A 25,131-nucleotide genomic window follows, 5' to 3' on the forward strand; every position below is an offset into this window, starting at 1 on the left:
AGCAAATCTGCAGTATATAAAAGGACCTGTTAGGCTAGGTCTACACTATGGGGGGGTGTTGACCTAAGATACGCAACTTCAGCTACGCGAATAGTGTAGCTGAAGTTGTGTATTTTAGGTTGACTTACCTGGCTGTGAGGACGGCGGCGAGTCAACTGCTGCCACTCGCCCGTCGACTACGCTTCTGCCTCTCGCTGCGGTGGAGTTCCTGAGTTGACGGCAAAGCGATCGGGGATCAATTTTATCGCGTCTACACTAGATGTGATAAATCGATCCCTGATAGATCGATCGCTATCCGGCGGGTAGTGAAGATGTGCCCTTACTTGCTTTTCATGGGTTCATTTATACATTGTTTCAGTCTGGCCTGTGATGAATGAGTATAGTTCGGAGACATCCAAATGATTTGCATATTTATAACATATTAGGTAAGACATGTAATACAAAAACACCACCCATACCCTAGTTGGCTGGTGGAGAAAGTGGCTTGCATGAAGGATTGTCAATTTTAATTTATCACTTTCTAAAAAGAAAAGCCTCTATAGTCATTGGAATAATTAATGCACTGTAATGTGAGCTCACAAAAAAGAACTTTAGTATTTTTATAGATTGAATTCACCTAGAATATCACAAGTATTCAAGAACTTTTGTAAATGTGTCATGTATTACAAATTTTACAAATTCAGACTCTAGAACGGAAAGTGGGACTGGAAAATCTACAAATACACCTCTACCTCGATATAACACTGTCCTCGGGAGCCAAAAAATCTTACCGCGTTATATCGAACTTGCTTTGATCCATTGGAGTGCGCAGCCCCACTCCCTCCCGGAGCACTGCTTTACCGCGTTATAGCTGAATTCGTGTTATATCAGGTCACATTATATGGGGGACAGGTGTACTATGAGCAGTCATGAAACTGACAAACTATGAAGTTTCAGGGTGCTGCTTAAGAAATTGATAAATTGCTGCAGAAGAAGGCAGTGTTAACAGCAGAGGAGAACCTAAAATAGAGCAGTGGGTTAGATTAGCAGAAACTTCTTCCAGCCCCCTCAAAGCAGACCACAGAGACTGGGAAGTGGTGCAAACAATGAAAGCTTTCTCTTCTCTTAAAGCCTGAGAAGGTGGTAGGTTTTAAATTGATCAGATACCTGCTAGCCAGAGTCTGATTAAAAAGGTGGAGCAACTTGTCAGGGTCTGAGGACAGCAGGCTGGTAAGAATCCCAGCTGTTTGTGGGTGGGTACTTGAGTGTCTTAGGAGGGCAGTGCTCATGGACCTTGCTACTGCTTGTAATTGTCTGAAGTGGTGTAACAGGTTGTTTTAACTCTTCTCTTTAAACACAGAGGTGAGCAGATATATGAATTGGTAATTGTCATATGCAGAGCATCTGCTCTAACTAGGAGCAAGTTAGAATGTGCAATTGACTAATTTACTTTTAGAGTTAGGAAATCTTTTAAAAATATCTAACGGTAACAAAATCAGTTCTGCTAAAATCCATTGCATTTATTTTCCATCTAGTTCGTGTTCTCTCCCTCCCTCCCCCCCCCCCCCCACCAACTTGTTTTGGCTTATTGTTGCTGTCTAGTAAACCAGTTTTCCTAAATTTTTTCTTGAGCATTTATAGAGGTAACACTAAATATTTGTAAAATATTATTATAATGTAAAAGAAACCAATATTCCTTTACAGGTAACTTTAAAAGAAAATAAAAACCAAATCTGAGTCCTTATGATTATTCTTATACTTTGTATCACTGTTCCAGCAGAGTGCTTACATACTGCTATTATAACAAAAATCTATACCATTCAAGCCCAGTTGTATATTAGTTTTTCTCTCCCATATTGAGTTTTATCAAATTTATTTTATATCTGGATTTATAAAATATGCCTATCACACAGGGTGCTCTTAATAAATTGTTAATTTTTTAAACTACTGTCAAAATAAACAGCTGCCAACGCCAAAATAGATCCCTATTTCCTGAAAACACCTGACTAAATGATGATGGTGATTTGCAGTTCAAAGCATGAAAAGTGTGAGGTTTCCAAAGCACTTAGAAAAGGTGAGTAAATATTATCATTCCCATTTTACAGGTGAGATGACTGGGGTGCAGAGAGAAAATATAACTTGACCAGAATCACATGATGATCACTGGCAGTTAAGAACAGAACCCAGACTGTCTCATTCCCAGCTGTGCTAACTGCACTAGACCTTGCAAGTCCACAGACTTTATCTACCAGCATAATGGAGTGAGGAAATTCCAGAGTTGAGGGCTTTCCATTGATGATGCCTGGCTTCCAGTTCCCTAGTGTTCAGATTCAGGGACTGTGACCTAAAGTGACACACCCTAACTTCATCTGTCATGATATCACATAGGTTGTGAGGCAGTGTTTCCAGTAGTGAAGAACAAACCACACTGAGCTTTATAAATCAAAATAAACTGCCCGAATGGCCACAAGCAGCAAGGAGGGAGCCAGTGCAGTCTTGGAAAACTGGTCTCATGTGCTATTTGTGGTTCCCCATTGAATACTGGCCCAAGTTCAAGATCCTGATTCTAATCTTCAAACCGATCCATGGGCTGGGATCAAGCTGTCTGAGGCACCACCCAACTGTCTGTAACCAACCTTCCATGACAACTGCATTTCTCAGGGACAGCATAGCTGTCTACACCAAGAATAAGACTGGTGAGAGCTGGAGACAGCGTGTGTTTAGTGATTGATCCTATAATTGTAGAACTCCCTTGAACATTTCAGGATGTTTACATATCTGTCTTCAGACTCATTTTATACCATCCTTGCTTTCCCTGAGCAATTAAATAAACCCCAGTAACTCCAATTATCCCTCGCTATCATGGAACAAGAAGAGAGAAAGAACACTGCTCCTCCATTTTATTGGAACCATTAAGGTTTGTGCATGCTTTGTTGAGTGTTCCCTTTTCTCATACCTTCTCTTTTTGTCTCTTAATGACACTTGCTTGATGTTCTGTTAAGTATAAACTGTAAGCTCTTTGGGGCAAAGATGTCCCTTTACTCTTTTTCTGAGAGGATCTGAAAAACAATACCCTATTTAAAGCATAACCGTAGGCCAGAGGCTTCCTTCAGTAGCATTTGCAGTAAGTTACTGCGTCATAATGGTTTTGGTGCTCACGCAATTTTCATTTTGCTTGGTGCATAGGCAACATCTAATTTAATCAGTTGCAGAACGCTGTTTGAACTTTGCTCTTAAACAGTGCAAATGACTTATTGGCTTTCAGGTTTCAAGCTCTATGGGAAAGGAACTGCATCTTTGTGTGTGTCACTACAGTGGCCAGCACAATGGGGCCTTGATTCTGATTGAGGCCTTTGGTGCTACCACAGTACAAATGATGATACATTTTAATAATAATGTTCTCACTTCCTTTATCTCTGTTTTCAGTATTTTAAATTTGTTTCAAAAGCTACCTTTACCTTTAAATCTGTCCTTTACTATTTGTGGTGCTAAAGGGCTGGATTATAGACCCTGTGTTTTAGTACATAGAAACATGGAAGGGAGAGAGGCATCTGTCTGTCCTCATGGTCCTGAGAGACTTAGGCCTTGTCTTCACTGCCCAGTTTTGTTGACAAAAGTCAACTTTCATCAACAGAACAGTGGAGGTGTACATGCTGTAATGCTCCTTCTGCTGACAAAACTCCTGTTGCTTTGTGGACAAAATAAAAGCACCTCAATGAGAGGCCTAGGACTTTTTGCGGCAAAGTTATATTGACCAGTGTCAGTGACACTTTTGATAAAAGATGTGGTTTACTTGCTTTTAGGGAGATTGACTCACTTTTCTTGCATGCACTGGAAGATTAATGTAATTATCGTCATCACTATGTTTACTGTAGTCTTCTGTGATGTGATAAAATTAAGTAGTGTTCTCTATTCCAGTGTAGACACAGGGAATAATTAGCCCTATTTTATGGGCTTGATATAAGACATGGTACAATGTAAGGATACTAAGTTCTTGTGCTGTGCTCCATGAGGAACTATGAATTTTCTCAAATCCTCTCCTGAAAAGATGGAAATAATACTTACAGCTTTTTTTGTTGCAGCGTCATATTTTGTTGATGGTGACTTGATTATTCCTGCCACCATATTAAAAACTAGTGGTTCTGTTAATTGTAACGTTATTGCTTGAGAAATATGAACACATGATATCTTTTTCTGTCCCCTAAATTTAGTTTGCATTTATTTTTGTCTTAATTAGAGCATGAAATGGTCATTTACCCTTTGCCATTGCAGGACTAGATTATTGCACTTCTTTTTTAACAGGCTTGCTTGAAAACACCTTGCATAAAAGGGATAGTCTTGCCTGTGACTCCAGATCTTTTTTTGGCAAATATTCTGGGGACTTCAACATTTTTTTCTCAGTGCTCTGAAACCAAAGTTTAGTTGATAAGTTCCTCTGACCAAAATAACGGTCAGTTTGAAATCCAGGTAATTGTAAGAAAGCAAGCTGTTTAACTTTTTATTTTGAATATATCATGTACCAAGATTATGTGCTGAACTGGGGTTTTTATGTTGCCTTGATTGATTACATGAGTTGTATAGGTGCCATAAAAATGTACAGTTAAATCCCTTGCATATGTTCTAAGTGTGTAATATAAAAATCTTAGGTATTCTTGATTCAAAAAGTGCGTTTGTGAAGAGAATGAGAATGTCAGAAGAATCCTCAGATTAGAATATAATGCTGTTAACATTAAAGTAAAAAATGAACAAGTATTTCTTATAAAAATGCAAGCTGATTTTATCAGTTGTGTGAGAAGCAGATGTTTGGATATGGATTACTGTGGTGGTAATACAAGAGGAAACTGATGTGTTATGCATCCTTGTGCTCAGCTTACTCAAGTAACTGGTTTGCATAAGTGAATACTTAAATATTGGTCTTAATCTACCACTGACAAATATAAACAGTTCACATGGACAATATAAAACTTAGAGAATTGTATCTTAACAGCATACCTGGGAGTGAATAGGAAAAATTCTATGAGCTGAACTTACTTTTCTGTTACTGTTCTCTCATGTAATATGTGGGGTGGGGTATTTTTGGTTACTAGTTCAGAGTAAAACTTTCTATTTCTGGAAATAATAAAACAGGCATATAATCACATATATTTTAACTCTATTTCTTTCTGAAGGATGACACACCCGATTGTGTGCAACTTCCTTTCAGTATGTTGCTATGATGTGGTGTGTTAGATTTTACGGTATATAAATACTACATTAAGGCACTCTGGTCCTGCAGAGACAGTGTACTTAATTTTACACATGTAGTCCTGTTGAATTTAAAGGGGCTTTGCATGTGCATAATAGTAAGCATCTGCATTAGTGTTTTCAGGATCATGGTCTAAGACTGTACATGTAAAGTCTAAAGGCTTGTCTTCAGTACGGGGGTAAGTCGACCTAAATTACGCTACTCCAGCCATGTCAGGGGTTCTCAAACTGGGGGTCATGACCCCTAAGGGGGTCACGAGGCTATTACATGGGGGGGTTGCAAGCTGTCAGCCTCCTCCCAAACCCTGCTTCGCCTCCAGCATTTATAATAGTGTTAAATATAAAAGTGTTTTTAATTTAGGGGGGGGGGGGAAGGTGTCACACTCAGCAGCTTGCTGTGTGAAAGGAGTCACCAATACAAAAGTTTGAGAACCACTGTGCTATGTGAATCTTCACTAGACCCGCTAAATTGATCCCTGCTGCATCAGTTACAGCAGTGTCGATCTCCCCGTAATGAAGACCAGCCCTGAGTATCTGAATTAAGATAGAACAATGTGTGACTAGACTCGGTACCTTGAAAGTTCAAGGCTTAGCACATATAAACGATGATTATTGAAGAATTGTGTATCCAGTTTTTTACATATTTGTAAAACCTTAATCTCTTTGGTTATATTGGAAACATGCAGCATAAACTGAACTATTTTTATCTACTTCAATTCTTTTTTCATAATGCCTTTTTATTAAAAATATTGTGTACATACATATGTACTCACCATATCTATTCTAGCATAGAGAATTATATAACTTTTACATAGACTTCCTCTGTATATATTAATTAGGATTATCTGCCCAGGATATTTTGCATTTTGTGTAGTACTGGTAGAATGTGAAGATTTCAATAATTTTTTTTTCTGCAAAAAGTTATATGGCTTTAATTGAGGGAATTGAGTCTATGGCGTTTATGGGGAAAGGATCTCACTTACTGAAACTGTAAGCTTGGGGAGTAAACTGTCAAAGGTGTACTATCCATGTGGTGAACAGTGCTTAAGATCGAACGTGGATGATCTCAAATCCCAAATGTTATCAACTCTTTAATGTAAGGAAGCCAAATTTAGTAACTTTTAAAGCAGAGATTACTGACTTCAGTTGTATTGTCTTTTTTTCATCCAGAAGTATTTCTTCACACAGTGCACAGTCAACCTGTGGAACTCTTTGCCAGAGGATGTTGTGAAGGCCAAGACTATTCCAGGGTTCAAAAAAGAACTAGATAAGTTCATGGAGTATAGGTCCATCAATGGCTACTAGCCAGGATGGGCAGGGATGGTGTCCTTAACCTCTGTTTGCCAGAAGCTGGGAATAGGCGACAGAGGATGACTCACTTGATTACCTGTTCTGTTCATTCCCTCTGAAGCACCTGGCATTGGCCACTGTCAAGACCGGATACTGAACTCGATGGACCATTGGTCTGACCCGGTATAGCCCTTCTTGTGTGTTCAGTATTTGAAATTCTGATTTTGTGTATGTTCTGGCTAAGAAAAGTTTACTGCTTTAAATTACATGTTGAATAACTATCAGATACAATAAGTGTAAGTCAAAATCTTTACTAGACTTGGCCATGTTCTTGTTTTTACAATGAGTGAATACAACTGTATAATTCTTTGACCACATTGTGATTTCAGTAACTCAAAAGAATATTTCCTGATTTTAAGTTGGATTTATATTACTTATTTTTGGCAGGATATTGAGTTGCTTTTTCCACCTAAAGCAGGGATTCAGCCACTTTGCTATACAAAGAATAACGTATATCCTCCCAAAATTACAACACTTATTCTTTGAGTACAGATTGAATTTTCTAGCATTTTAAAAGTATATCCATGGAACCCTGGTTTACGCTACAAACGTATATCTGTATTACTATGTCACTCACAGGTGTGGAAAATCCACACCCCTGAGCAAAACAGTTTATACTGATCTAACCCCCAATCTAGTCAGCGCTATGTTAATTGGGAGGGCTTCTCCCATCAACACAGTTGCCGCCTCTTGGGGAGGTGGAGTACCTATGCCTACGAGAAAAAGCTCTCCTATCTGTGTAGGTACAATCTCCACTAAGTGCTACAGTGGTGCAGCTGCACCATTAGACAAGCCCTAATTAGTTTAGTAAAAAGGTCCAAATTTTAATAATTTTTTTTTAAAGAAATTTTGGACTGGGTGTCAGACAATATTTTTTTGTCCTGAGTTATCTTAACAGATTAATAAAGACACATCAAAATTCCCAGTTTAAACTCACTAAAATCTTGTGCATTGGTTAAATTTGAAGCCTTTTCAAAAGATTAATGGTCATTTTGCTCTTGTTTTTCATAACTGAAAGTTTCTCTTTGATAATGACCCCATGAAGTTAGGGTGTGTGTGGCATCTAGTGCATCTGTAATAATTAGTTTGCCCTTTAATAATGCAATTAGATTACAGATAAATGTTTGGATGCCCCAACTATGCATTTCCATACTTTAACATATTTGAGTTTTTGGAGTTTACCTCCAAGTCTGAATTTCCTGTTGAAAATGTTTTGTTTTGTGATAATTACAGCATCCTTACAGCATGTTGTGGAGGTAACCAGGTATGGGTTCTGGCAGGTCAAGGACAAGATCTAACTCTCCTTGACACCAGTAGATGTCTTTCCATTGACATAGTTGGTATTTGATTAGGCACTGGTTTTACAGACCCAGGGACCCCTTCATTGAGACCTTGCTGCTAGTCCCAGCGTGTTTAAAACGGGGCTGTTAAATCAGCCCCTCAAGTGGTCCCAATTGCTAGAGTATTACAAGAGGGTGTGGGGTAGGAAATCTCTGAAAAAGCTAGGACCAAAATCAGTTTGGGTAAAATATGAATCAGAGTTTTATACAGGTGTAATTACTTTTTAAAGCTACATTTTGTTTGTGGACTTTCCTGAATTAATGCAGACTTGGTAAGCTGGGGATAGACCCCGACATCTAAGGGCCAGCCGATCATGGGACTGCCTCAGGGCAGTGGAGTACCCTTGGTCAACGGGCTGCAGGTGCAGATCTCCATCTCTGTGTTTTTCAACCCCAGCACCATATCCTAGGTCTCCAACTAGAAGGCCCAGGTCCTTAACGTGCTCTCCACCTACAAGATGTGGGACACGGGAGTTGTGGTGCCGGTTCCCGTACCGCCGGTACCGCCGAGCTTCCCATCAGAGATCGCCGTGGCCCAGGTCACCTTTGCCCAGATGGTCTTCCAGTCGTTGGTCCCTGCCCAGGCAGGGTTGCTCCTGGTCACGGCACCAGTCCCCTTTCCCCGGTACCGTTTGAGCAGGAATTGTCCCCGGAGCTAGCTGGTGGGGACTTGGAACCAGGGTGAACCGGCAGCCCCCCTATCAGCTCCCCGCTCCCCTAAATTCCCTGTGCGGCAGCCGCCCAGCAGGCTATCAGTTGCTGGCAGTTCAGCTGTCTCTCTCCCAACTGCCTTATGCTGCTCCTGTCCTCTGCCTTGGAGCTGCTCCCAGCAGCCTCCTGCTTGCTGTGCTGGGGGGATGAAGGGGGCTAATATCAGGGTGTCCCCCTACTCCTGCCCCCCGCTTACGCCATCTTCATAGAGCAGGGGAGGGACATGACAGGGCTTAGGATGGAGGGAGCTTGCTGGCAGCAGCTGCTGTCTCAACTTGCTGATGTTCTTAAAAAGGCAATGTATTTAGAGTGGAGTCAGCGTACTTAAAGGGGCAATGCGCACCTCTCTTACACACACAGGGTGTGAGTCTCTGTCTGCCATGCTGTCTCACCTCCCTCCATTTGTGCTGCCTTGTAGAGTGTGAGGCTACATTAACAACAAGTTAACCCTTGAGGGCTCAGCTGAGTGCTAGTTCATCATTTAGCAGTAAGACATTCCCTGGGAAATATCCCACCCTGTTTCACCCTCTGACTCCACCACCTCAATCAAGCTTCACAATCATCATTGCTATGTACAGTAATACATTGTTTGTTTAAAACTTATACTGTACAAATATTTAATATAGTCTTTTGTCTGGTGAAAAATTCCCTGGAACCCCCCCCCCATTTACATTAATTCTTATGGGGAAATTGGATTTGCTTACCATCGTTTTGCTTAAAGTAGTATTTTTCAGGAACATAACTACAATGTTAAGCGAGGAGTTACTGTATTACTATCTTTAAGCATTGCCACTTGTGTTTAATCAAGAGGATAGTCAGATAATTGTATGATGTTGTTAAGGCATATTACAGTTTTGGGAAGCAGCCCAAACCAGTTCCTCAGAGACAAAAGGCTAGTCAGCACCTCAGCCAGGTGTCAGCATAATCAAATAGACTATCATCTGCTTAAGTGGCCATTCTTTGGCAGGAAGAAGAATGTAAGCGAGAAATTTACATATTGGCAAATAAACAGCTGGGGGTTCCCATCCAAAACAGACTTGCTGTCGCCTGAACCCCAGCTGGAGCTGATTCTCAGAGAAGAGAAATATTGCCATTGGTGTGCGTAGTGCTTTAAATGAACACAAGTTCTTGCTCCAAGGACCTTACTATCTAAACAACCCAAACTTACGAAAGATACCGTCAAGCTATATGGCGAGAGGAGAGGGACATTCCATAAAACAAATGGAAAAGACGCACAAACTTGAAAACATAGACTTTTTTTTGCAGCTATATTCTTAGTGAACTTGGTTCCTCATATACCTGGGCATAGATATGTCCAAGAAAATGATGATTTAGGGAGTGCTGTTCTCTAGTTTACTTGTTAATTTCTAACACTTAGTTTTCATGACCTTCTGTCTACAGTTGTTTGTCACTGATGAGAATATGGACCAAAACTGTTGTTTTCTCTCCGGTTTCAGCCCGATTCTAGTCCACTTGTCCTATTGTATCTCCTACACTGCCAAAAATCATGAGACTTGGTCATTACTCAGGCGATCTGTTTCAGAACCTGGCTCAACCATAGATTTTGTTTTTGTTTTTGTTTTTTTGTTTGGTGTCTCCATGAGCAAGTCACTTAGTCTCTGTGCCTCAGTTTGCCTTTTATAAAATTCAGATTGTAATATTTCCCTACTTCACAGGGTTGTTTTGAGGACAAATTAATGTTTGTGATATATAAACTTTGCTAAAAGGATCCATATAAACACTTAAATTTATACACACAGACAATGAGTGCGATACGTTAATATGCAAAGAAGAGTTGTGGAGTAGTTGAATATATTCTTTTAATGTACTTTTTAAATCGTTTTAAGCTGAGTATTCTGAATATAGTAAGGACTTACTGTTCAGGTGATTTTGCAAGGAAGAAGTACAAGAGGCAAGCTAAGTTATCAAGTACATCAGTGCAATTTGGCAAATTATTTCTGAAGTCTTACAGAAAATTAACACAATGCCTCAGAAAACAAAATCCCAAATATTTAGCAAGATACTGCAAACGTACACCATCTTTGAGTTGTTAGCAGTATTAGCTCACTCTTGCCCTAATTTTCAAAGATGCTGACAGTTGTCTCAAATTTGAAACATGATAAATGTAAGCAAATGCTCAAAAATTACTACCTTCAGTAGTCCCAAATTTTTGGAGCCATCCCTCAAGAAATTTGGATTTCTTGCTTGGATCTACCAAATAGGAATGTGAGGAACCAGGGCTACCTAGTTGGAATACCTAGGGCAGAGATGGTCTCCTATAGTGGTTGACTACTATAGGTTAAATACACATTTAAATTGCCTAAATAAGTTTAGACTAGATAAGTATGGTTTGGAGACAAAGATATTTTCAGTTGATAGGTTTGCCATTACTTTTTTAAAGGCATCACTACTAAACAAAGTTAGTATGAATACTCAATTTGTACAGAAATGTTACAGATTTTGAGGAATCCCCTGCATTTCAAGTTTGTATTTGCAATTTAAGAATGCGTGTAGAGAATCTTTGACTCTGTGTCCTTTCTTGTCTTGAGGTATATTTTCAGATTGGTGTGACACATAGTATTTAGCGCAGAGGAATGGGAAGTAGGATGGGGAAGCATTTGGGGTCATGCTGTTCTGCAGTGTAAATTTAGCTCTGGACTTGTTGGTTTAGACACATACTGGAGGACAGGATTTTGTCAAGTGACCTTAAACGATGGGCATTTTGTCCACAGTAGCACCTACACTGGCTCTGGATTTGAAGCTACTAACTAAAATGGTCAATCACTCTGACCTAGGCCACCTAAAACCCAAATCTACTTGGGCATGCCCTGGTAGTGAGAGAGCTGTGTTAGCTTGTATTGCTCCGATTTCCTAATCCCCTTAAATGTTAAAGTGAAGAGGAAAGAGCAGTGGGAGAAAGGACAAAAGGGAGTTCACCACAATACCATTTACTTGTTGGCTGTCCCTCATTAAATGGCTGAATTGTTCTTTTTGATGGTAGAGTATGGCAGTGGTGCTTTATTTACTTTGGTACTCTAGAGCCAGCCTTTGAAGTTGAATGCAGCTACACTGTAGTAAATGAAGAAGGTGATTGCAGTAACTTCACTGTAAAATTAGTTATTTGAAGAAAACTGGAATTCACCAGATAATCTATAGCTAATTTTGCATATCCCTTTTATGCTATGGAACTGGTGTGGATATCAATCTGAAGGAGACGCAGCTGCTAGTCCAAGTCATGCATCGGGGGTACATGCAGGAGACTTGACTCTTCCCAGATTTTGAAGATGTCACTTTACTATGGTGTTTTTTACAGTACAACTTGGCATTGATAAAACTTCAAACAATGAAAACCTATTGTCCCCATCTCAGAAATAGAAAATGTGCAGGCTGGTGCCTAAGGGTATCTCTACAGATAGCACTTAATTTTGTACTCTTGTATACTGGCCAGCTGCCAGTGAAAGTATAGTCTTCTGAGCCTTTCACTTAATTAAAATAAATCTGAAGAAATTATGGTAGTATTTGGCTAGCTCCTCTTTCCTTGTGTACTGTGGTTCTGTCTCTTCTTTCTAAGGAAATTATTCTCTCTGAAATTTGAGGTGCATTGTTCCTGTAAAATTATTACTCAACAAATATGTTGAGTATCACATTGAGGCCTCAGCCAGGTGGCACCCATTGTGTTAGGGGCTGTACAAACATGCAGTGACTGACAGCTCCCACCCCCCAAACCTTATAGTCTAAAACAAGACATAACATCTGAATGAGACAAGGAGATTGGAGTAACAAAAATGATACTGTTTTATTGCAGACTTGGTGCGTAGCCAATTGACAGCAAGTCTATAGTAGTAATCACAATTTGTCACCTGCATAAAAAATCAAGTTCTCACACAGAAAATGGGAAGGAATGTATGTGTTCATACTTTCAATTTCCTACTTACTTTCATACCTTTGTTGGAATCCCAGTCTGTTAAATGTTTGTATTCAAGTGAGACTCTTCTATTTACTATGTCTGACTTGCGCTGACTTAGGGTACGTCTTCACTACCTGCCGTATCGGCAGGTACCAATCGATTTATCCGGGATCGATATATCGCGTCTTGTTAAGATGCGATATATTGATCCCTGAACGCGCTCACCGTCGACTCCGGAACTCCACCAGAGCGCAGTCGACAGGGGAGCTGCGGCCATCGGTCCTGCGCCGTCTGGACCCCAGATAATTCGATCCAAGATACTTCGACCTCAGCTACAGTATTCGCGTAGCTGAAGTTGCATATCTTGGCTTGATTTCCCCCCCCCCAGTGTAGACCAGCCCTTAGAAAGAAGGGCTATATAGCACTACACTTAACTTCATGTCTAACTTTTTTTAGTTTAATAGGCTTAAATTAAAGAATAGTGACCAGAGTGGTTTTTTTCTGTGATTTGAAGAAACAAGGCTGGATCAGACCTGAGGTGGGGAAATGTCCAGTGCTTAATTTGTAATGAAAGAGGTGCGTGCCAGGGCTCAAACAATTAGGTGCCGAGGCTCAAGCAATTTTTTTACTTTCATAACTGAGGCAGCAAGCCCAAAGGTGCCAGGGCTCCGAACTTCCCAGCCTAGAGGTGCTGGGACTCAGCCCTGGCAAGCCCCTGCACAAATTAAGCACTGGAAATGCCCCCTTTTGTGTTGGAGTGGCCAGTTGGACATCTCCTGGAGCATTGTTGGCTTAGAAGTAGTGACCATTGCTCTCCTTATTGTTGTAGAAGTAAAACAGCAAATGTCTGCTTAGTCTCTGACCCACACACAGTGTGTGTAGAATTATGGGCAGCCTAAAATGGCTTTATCCAGACGAAATTTAATTCCCCAGCACAGATGTCCTGTTCTCTATGGCCTTCGAGTGATTTATTCCCTTTCTGGAATAGGAATTCTGTTGTCATCTTCCAGGCAGGGTTCTTGGTACTCATTGACTACCCTGGTACCCTAATATATAGGCAGGTCCTTCCTTTGTCAGCCAGGGAGAGGAACCAAGATCCACACAAGTTGAAGATGCATTTTAGAGGGAGGCCAGCCTTCCTGCATCAACTACTGGGTGAGGTAAATATGGTCACTTTCATTTTGTTCTTTAAAAAAAAAAAAAAACAATTAAGCCAAACCTTGATTTTTTTCCCCCGTCATCTCCTCTACGGCTCCTGCCCTCTGTCTGAGGCCATTCAGGGAGATTGACTCTAGCACACTGCACCACACTCGGTGGGTGGCAGCAGAGGAGAGAGAGAGGTTCTTGAGTCTGGATTACGGAGTGCAAGAGAAGAGGTCACTCATTTGCACAAGACATCGTGCTCCCTTCAACTGCTGCTCTGGTTGGCTTTGAATAGCTCAGGAGGTCACAAATGTTGCATGAGTGAGAATCAAGTCAGTAGAGTTGTTCTCTTAGTCCTAGTGGCAAACCAATCTGTTAGACACTACAGTGGCTCAAAGCCCTAACCCCACAGCCTACTTCTTTCTGGAAATTCACTCACTAATGGACATGCATTCCTGGTACTTGTTGTATTTGGCATCCAGCTATTGGTCTTGTTTTATGACTACTTCCCTTGGTAGAGTTTTGGTTAAGTATGGGGATTAGGTCTGAATTACAATTTTTATGAGGTTTAAATGATTCCTGCCCCAGATGCCTTATTGTGGAGAAAATGTGCCTGCATCGCCTCCCTCTGTACAACTAAAACAAGAGAAAACAAATTTTTGGTTAGTATAACAGTCTGAGATGAGCTATTCTTAGTGTGTTCTCTGATATGGCAATAATTCATTCTTTTCAAGTAGCTTGGAAATTCATTGGTGTGCTACTACTGCTACACTCCATGTGCAGGAAGGACAGCCTGTTCCATTGTCTTTCCTAATATTAACGTGTTATGGGCATAATCTTGCAAAACACATATGCATGAATGTAATTTTACTCTGATAAATAATGTTAAGAGTGTGTTTTCAGGATGGCACCCTCACCTGGCAAATGTATTGAAGAATTAATTCTTTTTTTTAAGTTGCTATCTAAATATCCAAATACCTGTTCAGTTCTTCCTTTTTATTTGACCCTAATCCCAGTTCTCCTTTGAAAAACAGGTACCTACTGTAGAGACAAGATGATAATGAATCCCTTATGAGCCGGAGGTGGAAGGGAGGGATCGATGACTCTGTCAGACCTGAAATCCTGCACATTCTGATGCTGGAGAACACATTTAGATTTAGAGAGAGTACTGCTATATATGTACCACATCCTGTGATGTGTTGAGAGCCTCCTATTGAAGCCACTGAGAACGGAGGGCAATCAGCAACACCTTACAGCAGGGGTTCTCAAACTGGGGGTCGGGACCCCTCAGGAGGTCGCGAGCTGTCAGCCTCTACCTACCTCATACACTGCTTTGCATCCAGCATTTATAATGGTGTTAAATATATTAAAACGTGTTTTTAATTTATAAGGGGCGGTCGCACTCAGAGGCCTGCTATTTGAAAGGGGTCACCAATACAGAAGTTGGAGAACTTTAGGTGTTAAGTGAAATCCTAGAACACTGTGTAAGTGAAGGTGAAGGGGGGGGGGGGTGAGACCAGGATGGTAGATTGGTGTGTAGCTTGAGAGCCATATTGCCATAAGACAAGCACTGGTACTTGACTTTGTCTTAGATGAATAACTGAACAAAAGCATCTGACTTTATCTTGCTGAGGATCACAGCAGAAAATGGTGCAGTGTAGGGTTATCATTCGGAGAAGAGCAAGGTTGAGAGAAGGAAGATGCTGGGTTTATACCGGAGAAAGTAAATGAGCAGATTTTCATGATGCAGCATTTATTGCTAGAAGTAGAAGGATTCAAAGTCCCAAGCATTAGGCTGAGCAATTGTAATATGGTCATAAACTTTTTGCAAACCTCCCTTCATCTGTAAAGCAGTTCTCAGTGCTGTATGTTTCAAGTACCAGTGAGCTTTTTCTAAACTACATTTTAAACCTCTCAAAGGGGAGGTGGGACCACCACACAAGCCACTCTAGTCAAAATTAGGTTTTAGAAATGCCTTCTCCAAGCAGCTTGTACTACCTCACATAAATATGGAAGAAAAACAGAATCTGACTAGATTTGACACAAAAGACCTAAAAGTATATCATCTGGTATTTTACTACAAAGACAGATATGTTGTTGTACATGATTTTTTTAGTCTAAATTTCACCTTTTAAAAGCTCATCCATGAATCGTTTATTGCACGATGATACAGGGTGATTGGCACTGCCTGAGATGCACAATATAGACAGTCCCTGCCTCGCAAAGAATTTAAGCTTCAATGTGTCACGTGATTCCTCTCATCCTTTGGTGCTATCACCTTCAAATGTTTGTAGGTAGTTGTCATGTGTTCCCTCAGTCATTGCTTAGCCAAGTTTACACATATGTAATATTTCTCATAAATCAATTCCTCCAGCCCTTCTTCCTCAAACCAGCCAACTTGTCCCTATTTTTCTGGTAATGTGGTGCGTATTCAACTGGCAAGGGATTAAGCATGTCACCTCCTTGGTGCTCCATTATAACCTGTGCTAGTCTAAAATGTGGTGTTAAGCATTAAAGTCTCCATGAAACTGTGGACTCGTGAAAGTTCTTAATATGAGCAACTGAGACCTTGGGCTAAATCAAGAGAATTTTTAAAATAAAAGATGAAGTGTATTTTCTGTGTCAAGTCTTACTTTCCAATATATTGTTTTTAATTTTGCAGGGCTGCTTTAGAGGAAGTGGAAGGAGATGTGGCAGAATTAGAATTGAAACTTGAAAAGGTAAGATGCTTAAGTTGTTTGTGTACACTTTGAAAACTTAAAAGAAAATTCATATGAACAGGATCAAATAAACCTATTATTCTGATTCTGATTATCTGTGGCAACTGTTGCAGTGCTGATGTTCTGTGGCAATTAATGATATGTTAGCATGCACCTGATACATTGTTGTTCATTTTCTATGACCTACTTTTTGTGTTAGGCAGCAGTCAAGGGGTTAAGTATTAAACCAGATTTGGGATAGTAGTCTCAGCTATAGATAAGCAAAATTGTAAATTTTACATATAATAAATGGTTGCAGAAGCAACAGAACTAAGGTTAAAAGTATCAGGGAGATTGCTTCATCTATTTAGTAGACAAAAGGTGGGTTGTTGTTGAAAACAAGAGGAACTTTCCACAAGGTCACTTAGCACTATTGTATCTCTGCTGTTGTTTTGAAGTGCAAGTTACCCATTTGAATTCCAGCGCTTGTCTTCACTAAGCATTTTGCAATTACATATATTTTAAAAATAAATTGACTCCTCTTGGCCATCACATCGCCTTTAACTGATTCTACTTTTACTGAGTTTTCGTGCTATTTTAATGTGAACCTTGCAAACAATGACATTTTTCTTTGTATTATTTTAATCTGTAACTTTTTAAAAAAGCTCCCAGTACCTCCCCTTTCCACCTTCCCAAGTTGTCTCCATTCACTGCTTCCTTGATCTTCCAGTTCTTTCAGACAGTATTAGCATAGTGTTTATAAAAGTATAATAGGAGAAATTCTTTCCTCTTGCATGCCTGCTGGGTAATATGCTCCTCCTTAAATCAGTTTCATATTGCTTCATTCTGGTTTGTTACAAGTCTGAGAGTCGCACATAGCTGTAGATTAAAAACAACTGGCTGTAATAAAGATACTGCGAAAGTATACTTTCTCTTTTTTAATCTTTATTGGAACTGTAGTAGTTCCAGCTGCAGTCAAGTCAAAAAGAGCAAAAATCAGGGTGTTGTGAAAGCAACAGCTAGGTATGAGTCGTAGAACTTTTGAGTTAATGGGGCAAGAGAAAAATACAGTAGAGTTTTGGTTGCACTGAGTCCTTTTCATAGTTAATCATAGAATATCAGGGTTGGAAGAGACCTCAGGAGGTATCTAGTCCAGCCCCCTGCTCAAAGCTGGACCAATCCCCAACTAAATCATCCCAGCCAGGGCTTTGTCAAGCCTGACCTTAAAAACCTCTAAGGATGGAGATTCCACCACCTCCCTAGGTAACCCATTCCAGTGCTTCACCACCCTCCTAGTGAAAAAGTTTTTCCTATTATCCAACCTAAACCTCTCCCACTGCAACTTGAGACTTGTTCTGAACTCCTTGTTCTGTCATCTGGTACCACTGAGAACAGTCTATAGCCATCCTCTTTGGAAGCCCCTTTCAGGTAGTTGAAAGCAGCTATCAAATCCCCCACTCATTCTTCTCTTCTGGAGACTAAACAATCCCAGTTCCCTCAGCCTCTCCTCATAAATCATGTGCTCCAGCCCCCTAATAATTTTTGCTGCCCTCCGCTGGACTCTTTCCAATTTTTCCACATCCTCCTTGTAGTGTGGGGCCCAAAACTGGACACACTGCTCCAGATGAGGCCTCACCAATGTCGAATAGAGGGGAATGATCATGTCCCTCGATCTGCTGGCAATGTCCCTACTTATACAGCTCAAAATGCCATTAGCCTTGTTGGCAAGAAGGGCACACTGTCGACTCATATCCAGCTTCTCATCCACTTTAACCCCTCGGTCCTTTTCTGCAGTTAAGAAACAGTCCAGGTGCAGTACACAGTAATGAGTAAGATACTGATAATTTACTGACTCTGTAAGCAAACGGAGCAGCCATTTTTCACAAAGCACTAGCTTACGTTCCACCTTGAAAATCAGAATGTTTCCTTTAGAGAGGGTACATGAATTAAGACACTGGAGTTATCACTGTCTCTTAGAAGTTAAGCCCACTCTTTTTTTTAAACTAAAGAAGCAGAAACAGCATGGCAGTACAGTACTTCATTGATAGGACAATATTGGTAATAAAATAGAATATGACTAAATCCATCTCCTCTGGTGAGGAAGTGAAAGTGCTACCGCTGAAGCATACTGATGGTGATGACTTGGAGTTGCCTTCTCTTTTTGAAGCATGTGTGTGAGATCTTGGTTAACTGTAAGGGACTTTGTGCTCACCCATGGTGAGAAGAATAAACCTCTTAATGTCACAAGCACTCTAAACAGTCTCTTGGCATGCTGGTGAGATCAGTCTATAACAACTTGCGGTTAAGTGTTTTCGTACAGCTTAGGGCAAAATTAAGCAGCAATTTCTGAAATACTTAAGTCAAATAATTGGTTTCTAAAGTATTAGTTTTAGTTCAGGCTCCCTCCTATGCCTGGACTAAATCTGCTACAACAACTTGGCTTATCTAATGGGTCAAAATAACAATTACTGCACCTGTGTGTGATTGTTTGCTATGTACCTATAAAGGTTATCTAAGAGTTGTCTTTCACAGGAAATTAACTTTGAAATTCTGTAGAACAAAGTAATTTAAAAAATTTTTATTTACCATGATCATTTTTCCCCCTTTAGCTAGTAAAGCTTTGCATTGCAATGATTGATACTGGTAAAGCTTTTTGTGTTGCCAACAAGCAGTTCGTGAATGGAATTCGAGACCTTGCACAGTATTCCAGTAAGGACGTAATAGTTGAGGTAAGTGTTTGAGGGTTAAATATTTAAAAGGAATAGTATAACTAGAAAAAGTGGAAACATATATATCGTAATAATTTAAGTGGGAGCAAGTGTTGGAGAAATCTTTAATTTACAGTGTTACTCATTCTTGCTACTTCTATACAAATTTACTTAACTGTCACTGGCACACCTGTCTTGATGAAGAGGCTTCATTCCAGGCCATGGCACAATCTCCCATTCAGTTTTGGGTTCTGACCTGCACTGGAGGTTGGGTTGTGCCAGACCCCTACCAAAAATATTCTGGGACAGGGTTCTCAACTTGTGGGGTTCCGAACAGGCGTGACGGTCACAATCACTGTGCCCCGTCCTATGTAGGGGGTTGGGTACTGGTATGGAAAAGCCAGAGAACCATTGGTCTAGGTTTGACTACAATAAACCACATAATAGGTAGCATCAGTTTAGATCATGGATCTGAAGTAAAGCACTTTTTGTAAATAAAACACTCTCTTGGCCTACTTTTTCACTGCATTGGGCCCATTTCAGCAGAGGCATAACCTCAAATTCAAATGTTGTCTGGTACAGCTAAGTTCTTTAGTCTGGTAAACTGGCATAACTTGTCGTAGAAAATGTACAAATTTTGTTCTATGGAATTTTGCATAAAAACTTTCCTTTTTTGTGTGTGATTTTTGTTTTTCTTCCTCCTCCCCCTTAATTTTTGACTTGCTATTTCAACTAAGTGTTTGTCTACACATACAATGCTGCAGTGGCACCATTGCAGCTGTGCTGCTGTAGCACTGTAGTGAAGATGCTACTACACTGACGGGAGAGCTTCTCCAGTTGGCATAGTTAATCCATCTCCACGAGAGGCAGTAGTTATGTTGATGGGAAAAGCTCTCCCTTCGACATAGCGCTGTCTATACTGGGGGTTAGGACGGTAAAACTCGCTCAGGAGTGTGGATTTTTTCATAGCCCCGAGCAACACAGTTATACTGATGTAGTGTAGTGTAGACCTGGCCTATGTATTTTTTTCATTGAAAACTTGTGAAGATGTCTGTGTGTGTGTGTTTTCAATATAAAGTTTACATCTAACTGAAAAATTCTCATTTTTTGTTTGAAAATGATTTTACTGAAAAATGCACATACAATAGCAAAGTTTCCCATGGAAAATCTGGACCATTTGTAATTAATAATGAAATCTGAGAGTGTCTGAATTCCAGGTAGCTTTCTGTTGTTTGCTAACTTCTGGCTACAGTTACCTGAAAAGGCCAAGGGCCACTGGTTTATAACACTTTTCATGGAGACATTGTAAAGGATACAGAAATTCACCTGAGATGTTGCTCTGTTGAGCTATGCTGATTTGCAGCAGCTGGGGAATCATTCTTTTTTGCTTATGACAACAATAACCTTTTTTGTTTGTAGTTTTAGTAGTAGATTATTATAAGAAGAAATGTACTCTCTCGGGGATAATATACGTATTTTCTTCATCATTAAACTAAAGTAACTTAAAATAAGTCTATAGGAAGATGTTTCTGTACACCAGTGGTTCTCAAATGTTTTTACTGGTGCCCCCTTTCACATAGCAAGCCTCTGAGTGCGACACCCCCCTTATAAATTAAAACCACTTTTTATATATTTAACACCATTATAAATGCTGGAGGCAAAGCGGGGTTTGGGGTGGAGGTTGACAGCTCGCGACACTCCATGTAATAACCTCACGACTCCCTGAGAGATCTCAACCCCCACTTTGAGAACCCCTGCTATACACTCTTATGTTCTCAGTATAACAGAAAATCTATAGCCTTTGGAAGGTTTACTTTTTTGTGTTCCATATCTGATGGGATTTAGCTTTACCTACTTGTTTTCTTTCCTTACAGACCAGCTTGACAAAGTTTTCTGACAGCCTACAGGAAATGATCAATTATCACACAGTAAGTGTGGGTAATTGGAGGATGATTGTGACCATGTCACGTAAACAAACAGATTATGCTAGCTAATGGTATATTATAATATTTATGGCCCTTAATTCTGAATGCATTTGAAACTTGTATGCCTTGATTCTGCAGATATTGATGGAACTCAACTCTGCACCCTTTGATGCAGATCTGGAAACTGTGGGTTACTCCTCCTTTCTTAGCAGGCTTATGGGCAGCAGAACCAATTTGCAGCCAGAGTTCTTTGCCAGTCTGAGTCTTGCTTCCCCTCTCCATTGTTTGCTCAGTTTTTCTGGCACAACAGAGATGATATAGCAGATGCAGTGTCTCTGTTCTTTGTGCAGCTTCCTTCTTTGGAACTGTGACAGGTCAGTCAAGAACAGAAAACAGAGAAAATGCCAAGTTTGAACACAGCAGTCATTTGTACCATTGTGGAGTCCATCTGGAAGCTCAAGTACGAGTAGAGAGGTTATTTTTTTTTCTATATTTGGCATGGTTACAACTGCTGCTGGAATATTGTGTCCAGTTCTTGTGTTCACAATTCATGAAGGATGTTAATAAATTGGAGAGGGTTCAGGGAAGAGTCACAAGAATAATTGAAGGATTAGGGAATATGCGTTATAGTGATATATTCAAGGAGCTCAATTTGTTTAGTTGAACAAGGAGAAAGTTAAGGGGTGACCTGAAGTCTATAAGTGCCTACATGGGGAACAAATATTTAATAATGGGCACGTCAGTCTAGCAGAGACAGGTATACTAGGATCTAGTTGCTGGAAGTTGAAGCTAGCCAAATTCAGACTGGAAATAAGGTGTAAATTTTAACTGAGGGTAATTAACCATTGGAACAACTTGCCAAGGGTTTTGGAGGATTCTCCATCACTAACAATTTCAAAATCAAGATTGGATCTTTTTTCTAAAAGATCTACTCTAAGAATTATTTTGGGCAAGTTCTAGCGCTTGTGTTTGACAGGAGGTCACACTAGATTACAGCATTTCTCAAATGTGGCCACAGCCTCCTGGGCTGTGATTGGGGGTGGGGTGGGGGGTGGAAGCAGTGGCTCCTCCCTGGTGCTCCTGGATACACTCCCTTGGTGGTTGTTGGGGCCACCAGCAGGGGTTGAGCCCTGCCCCCCTCTGGAGACACTTGGGGCACAACGGTGGAGGAGCAGGCAGCCATGGGTTCCCCACCTTTCCAGGGGCCATGGGACTCTGGCTTTGGGGTTCAGCCCTGGGGTGGCGGGGCAGCAGGCTCTGGATCTGGCCGCAGGGTTTCAGGCTCCAGCCCTGGGATCCTGCTGCGTGGAGGCAGGCCCCGGGCTCTGGCTGCATGGCTTTGGGCTCTGTCCTCTGGCTAGAAGGCTTTGGGCCCAGCCCCCTGCTATATCCCTGGCCCCAGCTGCCTCTCCCGATTTTTCCCCCTTCCAGGACTTTGTCCCCAAAATTGCCAGGGCTGAGTAACTTTGCTGTGAAAAGTGATACCTGTATGTTTGTTAATATCACTTTTCACAACAGACGTACTAGCTAGTAATAAATACATTACGATTTGGACATGTATATGTGCATATTTATTTGCTTTTTCCTAAAGCTAATTAAATATTTTAGGAAAAAGTGTGAGAGCAAGAGTTGGTGGCTGCACTTTGTGGCCACCAAATTATTTGTCGTGAGAACCCCAGGACTAGATGATCAGTCATCCATTCTGGCCTTGGAATCTAAAAATCTGTGAAGTTGCAGTGTCTAGGGACTCAGCAGGCTGTCATGCTTGCTGGCTAAGCATATCTCTCCCCATTCTCCTTGCTGTTTCTGGGCTGCCTGCCTGCTAATCTTTCCAGTATGGTACCTTCCTTGCAACATCCGATGACTAGGATTCATGTTTCTTTTGGTTACTACATTCCTGTCCCCGTCCACTGGTGATGGTCGTGTTGACTCCTCCCTGTGTAAAGGGGCAACTGAATCTGGACTCTGCTCGCTCGCCGAGGTTAAGCCGTGAGCTGCACCTCCCTTCAACACTGGAGACGTCCCAAGAACTGCTTCACCTCACGACACCGTTCTCTCCGCCCAGACAGGATAAGTCGCCGGCACCGGTTGCTCCCCGGGCTCCTTCAAGGCGAAAGCCTGCTATGATGGCCTGCTGATCTCCGACTCCACCGCACCACACGCCAGCACCGGAGCACACCCAGCCATGCCAATCCCCGAGCCCTCTGCACCAAAGCACAGTGCCTAGAAATACCACTCTCCGTGGTCGTCATTTTCAGACCTCTCCAAGTTGGGCTCGGGCACCTATCGCTCCCGGAGGAGTAGGAGCAGATGGTCCATGTCAACTTGGGCCTGGCATGCTTACCCAGCATAGTGGCCAGCCCAATGGCAGCCCCTGGTGCAGTGGCCCTTTTGGACTCCCTGGGCTTTTCATCAAAGCCAAGGTCGCAGCCAAGGATCTCATTTCAGGGCAACGTCGGTGGCCTCGGCCTCATTTGTTCCCCCGCCAGCACCGCTGGCACCAGAAGGGTCAGGTATAGGTCCATTACCACCCTGTGCTACCATTTCGGCACGTCCAGTGCAGCCAGCACCGGGCCCAGAGGTCCCGGCAGCAATTTCGACATTGAGAATGACATTGGCACCGATGGAATTTTCAGCACCAGTGGTGCCTGTGTCGGTGTATGCAGCCCTTACACTGAGGGTCGTGACACCATCTGGGTCAGCACTAGCCCAAGAAACGCAGGTGCTGCGGGACCCCTTGGGGCAGAAGGAAGGGAGCAGCCACCCCTCAGGGGGTGGTCTCTTCGTCCTCGCCAGATGAGGCGTTGGCAGGCACAGCGACAACGCTGTCCTTGGAGGACAACAGGGTTCTGCAGCAATTGCTGTGGTGGGTTGCCCAGGGTCTGGGCATTCAGGCAGAGGTGGTAGTGGAGGATGCAGATCCAATGGTGGACATCCTTGCCCCCTCCGGACCTGCTCGTATTGCCCCGCCCCTGATAAAGACCATCTCTGACACCACAAAAACTCTGTGGCAGACCCCAGCCTCGTTGCCCCCTATGGCAAAGCACAACAAAAGACACTACTTTGTGCCGTCCAAGGGTTACGAGCATTTATACACTCATCCCACACCTGACTCTCTTGTGGCTGATGCTGCCAACCAATGTGACCGTCAGGGCTTCCAAGGACCATCCCCAAAGAATCGGGAGGCGAAAAGGCTTGCCCTTTATGGAATAACGGTCTACTCCACTGGGGGTTTGCAGCTCCACATATCCAATCAGCAGGCCATCGTCAGCAGGTACTCCTACAACACCACCTCGGCAATGGCCAAATTCATGGAGCTGCTCCCCTTGGACTCCTGTGCCAAGTTTTCGGCGTTGGTAGAGGAAGGGAGACTCATCTCACGGGCGTCCCTTCAGGCAGCTCTTGAGGGGGCAGATGCGGCCACCAGGGTTATGGCCACTGGAGTGGCTATCAGAAGGGACTCATGGCTCCATGTTTCTGGCCTCCCCTACGAGGTCCATCAAACCATTCAGTACTTGCCTTTTGAGGGTGAGACTCTCTTCTAAATAAAAACTGACAAAAGGCTTAACAGCCTTAAAGACTCCAGAGCCACCCTCAGGTCCCTGGGCCTCTATAAGCCTTCAACACAGCAGAGACGCTTCCATCTGCAGCCCCCTCAACAGTTCGGTCATCAGAACTGCCAAGATGGCTCCAGAAGGAGAAATGAGAGAGGCAGGAGAAGGCCGCATCAACCCTCTGGCCAGGGCTTGAGACAATCCAAACTGCCTTCAGGGGCCAACCCGGCCTTTTGAAAGTGCGGTCGAGGACGGCGCACCAGAGCGAGATCTGGATCCACCCCATCTTATTTTTTTCTCCTGACTCTCCCCTTTCTACTGTGCATGATCCCGCATTACTTTGGACCACTGGGTGCTCCGCACGGTAGAAAGGGGATACTCCATCCAATTCTGTGCCCTCCCGCCCTTCCACCCCCTGTCCCCGTCCCTCTTCAGGGACCCCTCTCACGAGCAACTCCTTATACAGGAGGTGCAGTTGCCCCTTTCACTAGGGGCAGTGGAAGAGGTTCCTCAGGAGCACAGGGGCGAGGGCTTCTATTTCTGGTATTTCCTAATACCAAAGGCGGCCTCA

At 42.1% G+C, this 25,131-nt stretch overlaps 1 protein-coding gene across 9 annotated transcripts in view; it reads left to right on the top strand.

Moving 5' to 3' along the window:
* ACAP2 (ArfGAP with coiled-coil, ankyrin repeat and PH domains 2) overlaps positions 1-25,131 on the top strand; it is a 128,335-nt gene that overhangs the window by 15,992 nt on the left and 87,212 nt on the right. For 6 of the 9 annotated variants that reach the window (XM_065557458.1, XM_065557453.1, XM_065557454.1 and 3 more), the window contains exons 2-4: positions 16,337-16,394; positions 18,983-19,102; positions 20,956-21,009. In XM_065557458.1, the coding sequence (XP_065413530.1) occupies positions 16,337-16,394; positions 18,983-19,102; positions 20,956-21,009 (232 nt within the window). Of the gene's footprint in view, positions 1-2,084; positions 2,897-16,336; positions 16,395-18,982; positions 19,103-20,955; positions 21,010-25,131 lie in introns of those variants that run through there. The other 3 variants (XM_065557455.1, XM_065557457.1, XM_042843845.2) reach the window with 3 other exon arrangements.

Source organism: Chrysemys picta, chromosome 9, assembly GCF_011386835.1.
Source record: "Chrysemys picta bellii isolate R12L10 chromosome 9, ASM1138683v2, whole genome shotgun sequence".
Lineage (NCBI taxonomy): Eukaryota > Metazoa > Chordata > Testudines > Emydidae > Chrysemys > Chrysemys picta.